Source organism: Oreochromis niloticus, linkage group LG17 (assembly GCF_001858045.2).
Source record: "Oreochromis niloticus isolate F11D_XX linkage group LG17, O_niloticus_UMD_NMBU, whole genome shotgun sequence".
Taxonomy (NCBI): Eukaryota; Metazoa; Chordata; class Actinopteri; order Cichliformes; family Cichlidae; genus Oreochromis; species Oreochromis niloticus.
The window spans coordinates 8,266,300-8,274,960 of NC_031981.2; the positions used below are offsets into that span (position 1 = coordinate 8,266,300).

Here is an 8,661-nt window from a genome sequence, read left to right on the forward strand (position 1 = left end):
AGGCTATAAATGGACAATTGTATGCCCCCGCCTAATGGGAATAAGCATAAACTCATCTCCGTATAACAGACAGACATCTATAGAGCTGCATTATTGGGCCATCACTTACGCTTTATGAGCACCTCAGATACTGAGGCAGGGCCAGTGCAGCATCTCGGAAGGCCAGTTTCTAGATTATTGGCAAGTCCATCGATCTGTCCGAAGAAGCGTTGGGGGAAACAGAATCAGTCTTTTTCAAGTGAGATGGGCAGAGCTGACAAGTGCGTTATACGGCTAAAAATTAAACGTAACGTAAGATGCTTGAATTTGTCTTCCTATTAAATAATACAAAGAAACTTACATTCCAGACTCATGAGTTATTTAATATTGCTTTATGGCAGTTTACTTGATATTCTCCCCATCAAAGGGTAAACTTCTTGTACGGGCACTAGTGAACACATGAATAACTGCTGCCCTCTAGTGGTCACAAGCTGAAATTATCTTTATCCATTTTTATTTTGAATATAACAAAACAATGACGCACATTACTGTCACAAAACAGTCACACTCACATACACACTCCCAGTTATAACATTTTAAATTTGAACAATGAAAAAAAAAAAAAAAAAAAAAAAAAAAAACATCCAGCAGTGCAAAAACTATTAAAAAAAAAACCAAATACTTTGGCATCAGGAAAGAGCTCACAGCTTATTTGCACATTCACCAAAATTATTTCAGCACAACTATATGCTAATATATATTTATATAGACAACTACTTTATCCCATTTTGAAATTTCCATCATGTGTACACTGACACATGGTTTCGGTCCATTGTACGAATTCATTTTTTTCCATGTTTCTTTCTCATAAATGACTGCTGAGTGGTTTCTGGAAGCTGAAAAAAAACAGAAAAGTGGTCCAGTGCATGTGCCTCTCAAACCGAGCGCTGCAGAAAGCCTTTTTGTCCAGTTTTGATGAGGTTATTTTCTCTTGTGTCTCACAGGGTTCAAAATAAATTCTCCAATATGGAATAACAAAAATCTTCTGTTCTCAATTTAAAAAATTCATGAAAGGAAAAAAAGAGAAGTCCTTGTATCAATCTGTGGCCAAGATCAGAGCTTTGTTACAAGCCCGTCTGGCCTGTTCTACATTGTAGTCCATTTTAGAGCTTTTGCATCACTCTTGGTGGTTTACAAGAGCTGAGCAGTCATTAGTCTCAGTCTAAGACTAGCCCAGCTGCCTCAACTCAAGCAGCTGATGACAAAGTTTCACTCATTAGAATTTTTTTGTGTTTAGGCTTTCAAGATCAGCAGGTACGACTTCAATTCTTTGCACAAGCTTATCATCCATAAAGCCCGCGTCACGTCATTGTCCTTCAGGTTCGTCACCGCTCCTGAGTCTTCCTGTTGATCTTTGCCACACTGTTCCTCAGTCTCTTCGTAAAGAGTGTGTGTGATTTACCACAATAAGTGTGTGTCGTTTTCAACAGTTCCTCTTCTAAAGGCTCCAACAAAGACGTCACTGGGTCTGTGCCGAAAGTGTACTGGAACAATAAAACAAACCTTTCGTTAAGTCTGGCTTTGTATTTTCAGCTTAACTTTGAGTTAAATTCCAAAGCTTTAATCTGTTTCAGCTTGGACCACGACAAAGAAAAGACGTGTGACATTTCAATCTGCAGTCTGTTCTGTATTCTATGACCTCTCCGCCTGTCCAATCCAATATATGGAAGGCATAAAGCGAGGAGCGCAAACCTCCCTGCATATACAGAAAGCCAGAGGAGGAACGCATGTTTGATTTAATTTCTCCCTCTTGAACAAAAGCCTAAAGAACATAAAAAACACTAAAAACTAAAGAACATTCTCTTTCTGTGAATCAAAACTGAATATCAAATTTGGCATTTCATATGTAATGGAGACCTTTTTTGCGTCCAACAAGCAGGCAAAATAACTTACACTATCCCAGTTCTGTTTCTAAAGTATGCTAGTGTCCTTGCGATGCCGCAGCTGGCTCAGAAACGTGAAAAGAGGAGCAGCAGAACTGATCAGATTTCCCAAGTAAGCCAGCAAAGTGGTGTGCTGAGCTGAATTTGTGCTCAGAAGATGCGTTTCCTTCAATACATTAAAAACTAAATCAGCTGCAATCATGAGGGACTCCAAATCTGATTGGTCAGCCAGGCTTGCACATAAACCGCTGGGTGTTGATGGGGGTCAGTTTTATGCTATGGGCTTACAATCCAGTAACAGCCAGGGATTAGAGGAAGAATTTCATGTCTTCCCGATAATGAAGGGCCCTTTACAATACTCTGAGGAAATCAATGGGGAATTACCATTTTTTATGCCAGCTCATTTACTTGCAGTTGGGTCTGATATTCGGTCACAAAGAGCAAGAGGTTTTTATGAGCGCATACTTATACACACCCGCTGCTCATAAAGTTGCATTTACAGTTGGGTGTATTGATTTTGTGCGGCTGATGGGGCGCTGCTGGTGCACACACTCAAACTCTAAAAGTACCACCAGCTGTAAAAATTTAACTGCTGCTTCCTGAGCGCAGCTTTTTTTTTTGAAGCGGCGGGAGGGAGGAGATGCTTTACGACAGACAGGCCGATGTGTTGTGCTGGAGGCAGGGGAGGGGCCGTACCCTCGCTTCTTTGTGTGTGGATGCGGAGCATGGACACTGACTTACACACACAGTCTCCAGTTTATTGGGAATATTAACTGCTAGAATAAAGATCCTGGTTAAAATATTAACCAAAAAAGGGGAAAAAAGAAGTAAATCATTAGTTTTAGCATTAACACAATTGATGCATTCAGGAGCCTTTGTCCTGCTGTGTAGCTGCTCATATATACAAGTTGCATAACCCAGTGGTTCCTGGGTACAAAATGTAAGAGGTGAAAAGTGGTCTATTGTAGTAGTCCTGCAGTTATCTCACAATGTGACTGCTATTAATATTATCTACGTCTACAAACTCCCTCATATTTACAGGGTATGACGTACGCTCACATTCTTGCTGCTCTTTCTGAGCCACAGTTTGTCTTGTAAATAACATTCTGAAATTTCAAAGTAAAGGCACCGTCAGAACCCGCCTTTTTTTCACCGTTTCCCTAGCGATCATCACTGTGCCTCAGCCCCAAGTCACCTGACTGCACACCTGCTCTGTATCAGTATTCATTCATCACGTGCTCTTCAACCAGAAAAGCTTCTCCAACAGCTCAGGGGAGTGTGGCACTTCCCCTGTGGAGGTTTTGATAAGAAATTTGATAAAAGCTGCCTCGACTGGGGTCGTCTGTCCCTGACATCACCGTCCATCAGCACAATCCTGCAGGGATCACGCTGTGCTTCTGCTTTCACAACAGTGACTGTGACAATAAATACTTGCATATATTTCTTGGTAAATAAATGCACATGGTACTGTCCTGGTACTATGAAGTGAAGCTCAAAGCATGAAATGTTTTTTCAGGAACTATTAAACACACACAAGACTAATCCATACTCTTGCATCCTTCGGGCAAACCAGACTTAAATCTATAAAAGTATTGTGCAAAATGAGTGGGTGTCTCCAGCTGCACACACAGTGCTGGTTAATGTGGCTACTGCCATAATTGATCCTGTCCTGTAAAGCCACAGTCTTAACTGCAGGCCAAGGATAAGGTATAGATAAGGCATTACGCTGATCTATGTTCAATAGGAAAGCAATGAGGCTCCCAGTGTTGATGGCTTCATTAAGTAAATGCCACTCATGTCGTCAATATCATTACACTGCTGGTAGGCAACCCATAAACATCCTCGTGGGGGAAATTAGCTTTCCTCCAACCTTCTGCCAATGGTGGAGATTTGTGTCTTCCAATGCAGACAATCTGAAGTCACCAGCACTTTTAGTCTTTAGGGTCAGCACCAATCCAAAATCTCATCAAGGAGGGGAACGAATCAGGGTACGAGGTGCATCTCTGGGTTCAGAGGGGCTATAAAAGGGCTTTCCATCAGATGTTGCACTAAATTGCAGCTACAATACGTTGAAAAGGTTCAACAAGTCACTTTTTAAAGCTGGGACACTTTGAAATTTGCTTTGGCTTTTTGCTGCTTTTCATTCTGTCATATGAACGTAAGCTTATCCATTTTCCATTCTAGACCCTTTCACGTCTGTCACGTGTGTTCAGGGTGAACATGCTCTCCTCTGTGAAACGCACAGGTCGGCAGTGGTGGACCTGCTAATCCTGGTATTCTATGGCAAATGGCACAGCACCGACAGACCAGGCTCATGTTGTTTGTTGTTTGGCTCCTGGAGGTCATTTTGTAGCTCTGGCAGTGCTTATCCTGCTCCTCCTTGCACAAAGCAGCAGATACTAGTCCTGTTGATTGATTAAGGGCCTTCTATGGCCCTGTTCATCTCTCCTAGAGTAACCGCCTGTGTCCTAGAATTTCCTCTATGCTCATGAGAGAGTGCTGGAAGACACAGCAAACCTTCTGGCAAAGGCACCTATTGATGTGCCCTCCTGGAAGAACTGGACTACCTGTGCAACCTCTGTAGGGTCTAGGTATCACCTCAAGCTAGCAGCAGTGACACTGATACTAGCCAAATACAAAACAAGTGAAAAAATATTCAGAAAGGATAAGGAAGGAAAATTATCAGCAGCTTCCAGCTGTGAAACCATTGCTTTTCATGGTTGTCTCATTGTTGCTCCTTTTTTATTAACACAAAGCAGCTGAAACTGATTAACGCCCCCCTCTACTTAACTGACCAGATCAATATCCAGAAGTTTCACTGACATGCTGGTACACTCACATATTTATACCATACCACGATTGTTACACTCACATAATCCAAAAACACACCATGGCATGCTGACCTTTTTTATGGCTTCGTAAACAGCCCTGAAAGCAGGCTGTTTGTAGTCGTGGTAAACTCCTCTGTTTCCGTGGAGTATGTAGATCCCGTCCTCCTCAGCTGAGGCACAGTTGCTGCCATAGATGCAGTGATCCGGCCGATAGTTCCACTGGCACGGAAACTCCAGCAAGGACTCTGCAGACAGAAGCAGATGACAAAGGTGGCACAAACTTGGTATTCTGTACACTTTCACAGATATGATATGCTGTGAATTAGTAACTTAGTGTGTGTCTAAGTGCATGCAGTCATACCGGGGTTGTAGTGGAAAATGATATTCAGTAGGTCCTGGTCTCCCCAGGTTATGTTCAGTTTATATTTCTGGAGTAGAGGCATCAGGAGCTCTTCCCAGCGCAGCCCCACTGATGTCATGTCATTCTGTCAACACAGATAAGCACACACGCAACATGATTATATTTACAGTTTTGGTGCAGGGAGGTTTGCAATGGCATTTTCATGGACTTGAGTGCAAATCCACTAGAGAAGGAGGACACCTTGTGGTCAGTAAAGGTAATACACCAATACAACCTCACCTTAAAGAACATGCTCCTCATACGTGTCAGATTCATGAGCATGACCCCCGAGTTGATGCCCGTCCTGCCGTAGAACGGGTGACGGGCGAAGCGATTGTACCAGGCGATGCGGGGCTCCTCATGCTCTGGGGCCATAGCAGCCAGCTGAGAAGAATTAAAGTCAGACAGTAACCTCCACAAGAGGTCCACCGGCTGCAGGAAGAGGATGTCTGAGTCCACATACACAATGGAGTCAACGTCCTTTAGGATGAGCTGGGAAAGGACAAAAGACGGAATATTTGTGATGCTCATGTAAGTGCAGAAAAGCATACTTCATAGACTTGAAGTAATCCAAAATAAAAATCACTACGAATACATTTTTCAACTTCACTCTTCAGGATTAAAATAATATTACAGCTTACAGGTAAGAAGAGTCGCTGTGAAGCGCAGGGTTTGAAGAGTTTCTTCCACTCCGCTGCATTCTCATTGGGGAACCTGATGGAGTAGACTCTGTAGTTGAACCTGTAGCGAATAAAACCAGGCCACGACTCCAACTGGAACACAGATATGAATGCACTGGTTTTGCTACCTGAAGTAATGCACAATATGGCATTCATAATCATAAACACTCAACAGAAATGGCTACCAATGTTAGGTTTAATTGTTCGCTTCAAAAGCAAAGTTTCCCACTCACAGCTTCAATGAAGCCGGCGTGAAGCTGATCTTCTGCAAAGATGTGCAGATGGAGGCGCTTGACGCTGAAGAGCACGGCAGACTTAATCATGGTGAGCGTCTCCTCCAGCCTCTCCCCACAGGCCACCACAGCCAAGTGCATGGGAGGTTCAGGCCTGGTACCAGCAGCCTCCAGCTGAGCCTGCTGACGCATGATATACCTGAGGGAGAAGACGTAATTGCAGGTGCGTTACACTCGAGATATTTTAGGCAAGATGATCTGAGTCCTATAAATATAACTAAATTTATCATATAGGAGGCTTTCAACAAGATCATTCTAGCAAGCTAGTATTTATTATATTCCTTTAGTGCAAAGGGTGGAGGATTTGGTGAGTGTGACTTGAGCTCTCTAGAGCACTCACACTGTAGATGTTTTAAGACATACCCATATTTAACTGCACCCAATAATTCTAATCGTGAATAAATCCCTAAAGTAGTAATTTGTCACTACGGTGAAGAACTGTCCCTTTCTTTGTCTTATGTGAAAGAAACTTTCAAATTCTGGACTAAAAAATGTGTTTCAAAATGTATTTTCTAACCCCCTTAATAGAAAATAAAATCCCCCCAATAAATGTGTGCTTCAGGCTGGGATACTTAAACCACTAACCCGTAGAACAGGATTTGGCTCCCTCTACTGGACAAAATATGCAAAGACGCTATCTAAAACGTATCCTGAGCCTTCCCCCCCCCCCATTATTTTCTGGGAATAAATAGAAATTGTGATTATTCTGATAAATCTGTGATAGAAAATATCAACATGTTATTCAGACTTTTAATCCATTTAGTATGGAGTACCCACTTTTCTTTTCCTTTACTCTGCCCAAACTTGAACCATAGCAAACACAGCCATGTGTGGACACCATGTTGATTTAAAGCAGCGTGATAAAAACACATATTTAAGCTACGTCAGGTATTTTCGCACTAGCACATTTTTAAATTAATTTGCCAAAGATATGGCTGTGGGACACACACTGTGTGGTTTACACAGATCCTACATCACTGACATATCGACACATATCTTTTATACATGAGACCTGCACGTTAAAGTACACACCTAAGCAGGTACTGTGCAGCATGTCTAAGTATTTACTTTGTTTAGCTTCCCTATGACCGACTATTCAGTCGCATTCCTATACATAGCCAGAGTGATTACACATGAGTATCGGCGCATGCTTTCTGAGTTTTACAGCTTGTCCCGTGAAGCACAACTACAAGCGTTGTTTCGATTTATTAAAACATTGAAAATCCACTCCTACCAATTGTACCAGTGTGCGTTTTTATCTGTGACCCCTCGCCTGGCTCCAGACGCTCTCAGTGGGATGAGAATCTTCTTTGCTCCGTTTCTTCCGGCGGATACGTCCGAGTAAAAGAGCCTGCTGTAAACATACAAGCCCGAAAACACGGCAAACACCATGCACAGCATCAGTGCACGCATGTACCGCCGCATTATACAGTTTCAAACCGCAACTCGGAGCTGAAATCATTACACAGAAACTAGCATTTAATCATAGACCGCTAAGCTAGACGCCGCGGTAACGCACTTCCGGCGGGGATTTACAAAATTAAACTCATTCCAGCACCAATTACGCCCTCTGGCGGTGGTGTTTTGTTTTCTTTTGTTTAGTTTAGTTTTGTGTGTGTGTGTGTGTGTTGGGGGGGGGGGCTGTTGTTGTTTTTTATACCTTTAAAGGTGAACAGTTAAAAAGTCTTACTTATCTGTCTTTATGCTCATGTTAAGAAAATAAAATAAAAAGACAATATATGACTTCATGTATATATAGCAAGACTTTTTATTATTTATCTGACTTGGTATAATAGTATTATTAATGTTAAAAATTCTGAGTATATTGTATATGTGCCGTTGTGATCCTTTTATTTATTTACTGGATACTGTGTATCGATATCGATTTATCTGATATAACCTGCGTAATTTAAAAAAAAATACACTTAGAAAAATGTGGAAACGGGTAACTTCAGAGCCATCTTGACTGACACAAAGAACAATTCAGAGCAGTTTCTCTTTCTGTCCAACAAAAGGACATTCTTCAGCTTGGACACAGTAGCTTATTGTCAGAATCCTGCTCAACTGATAAGCAATCAATATTTTTATTTATTCATGTTTAAATAACTAACTTGAAAGCATGGCTAATAAGACCTCTTGCAAAACAATTTAAGTTGAAAAACTTACACTATGTTTTGAGTGTGTATCACAGCCAATTTCGACACTAAAAACTGGACAAATGTACTTGCAAGTCTACAAGTTATACTTTTCTTCTTATGCTGTTTCACTTTCTGTGCTTTGATGCTCCGAAACAGCTCGTGGCTGTCTTTACACTTTTATTTTGAAGGCGGCAGGAACAAACTTCCTTATCTTATCTATGTTTTGTGTGTTTAGTGTTGCAGCTTGCTCAACAGAAGCAAGAGGTCGAGACCCTCATTTGGGGGAAGGGTGGGAGCAAATAGCAGAGTTCTCCCCCATCCCTCCCCCCTCCAGTCAGCCCCTGTCTGCAGCAACTTTCCACGGGTCTCACCTCTGAAAAGACCCATTCAGTGTCTT

The 8,661-nt window shown here is 41.9% G+C and overlaps 1 protein-coding gene across 3 annotated transcripts in view; it reads right to left on the reverse strand.

The window, feature by feature from the left end:
* gxylt1b (glucoside xylosyltransferase 1b) overlaps window positions 1–7,715 on the reverse strand; it is a 51,246-nt gene extending 43,531 nt beyond the window's left edge. The window contains exons 1-7 of one of the 3 annotated variants that reach the window (XM_003450733.5): window positions 7,361–7,711; window positions 6,067–6,265; window positions 5,795–5,926; window positions 5,394–5,645; window positions 5,115–5,238; window positions 4,826–4,998; window positions 342–1,523 (exon numbers count right to left, since the gene is read on the reverse strand). In XM_003450733.5, coding sequence (XP_003450781.1) covers window positions 1,365–1,523; window positions 4,826–4,998; window positions 5,115–5,238; window positions 5,394–5,645; window positions 5,795–5,926; window positions 6,067–6,265; window positions 7,361–7,551 — 1,230 coding nt within the window. In that variant the 5' untranslated portion in view covers window positions 7,552–7,711 and the 3' untranslated portion in view covers window positions 342–1,364. Of the gene's footprint in view, window positions 1–341; window positions 1,524–4,825; window positions 4,999–5,114; window positions 5,239–5,393; window positions 5,646–5,794; window positions 5,927–6,066; window positions 6,266–7,360 lie in introns of those variants that run through there. The other 2 variants (XM_025899700.1, XM_025899699.1) reach the window with 2 other exon arrangements.
* Window positions 7,716–8,661: the final 946 nt, after the last annotated feature.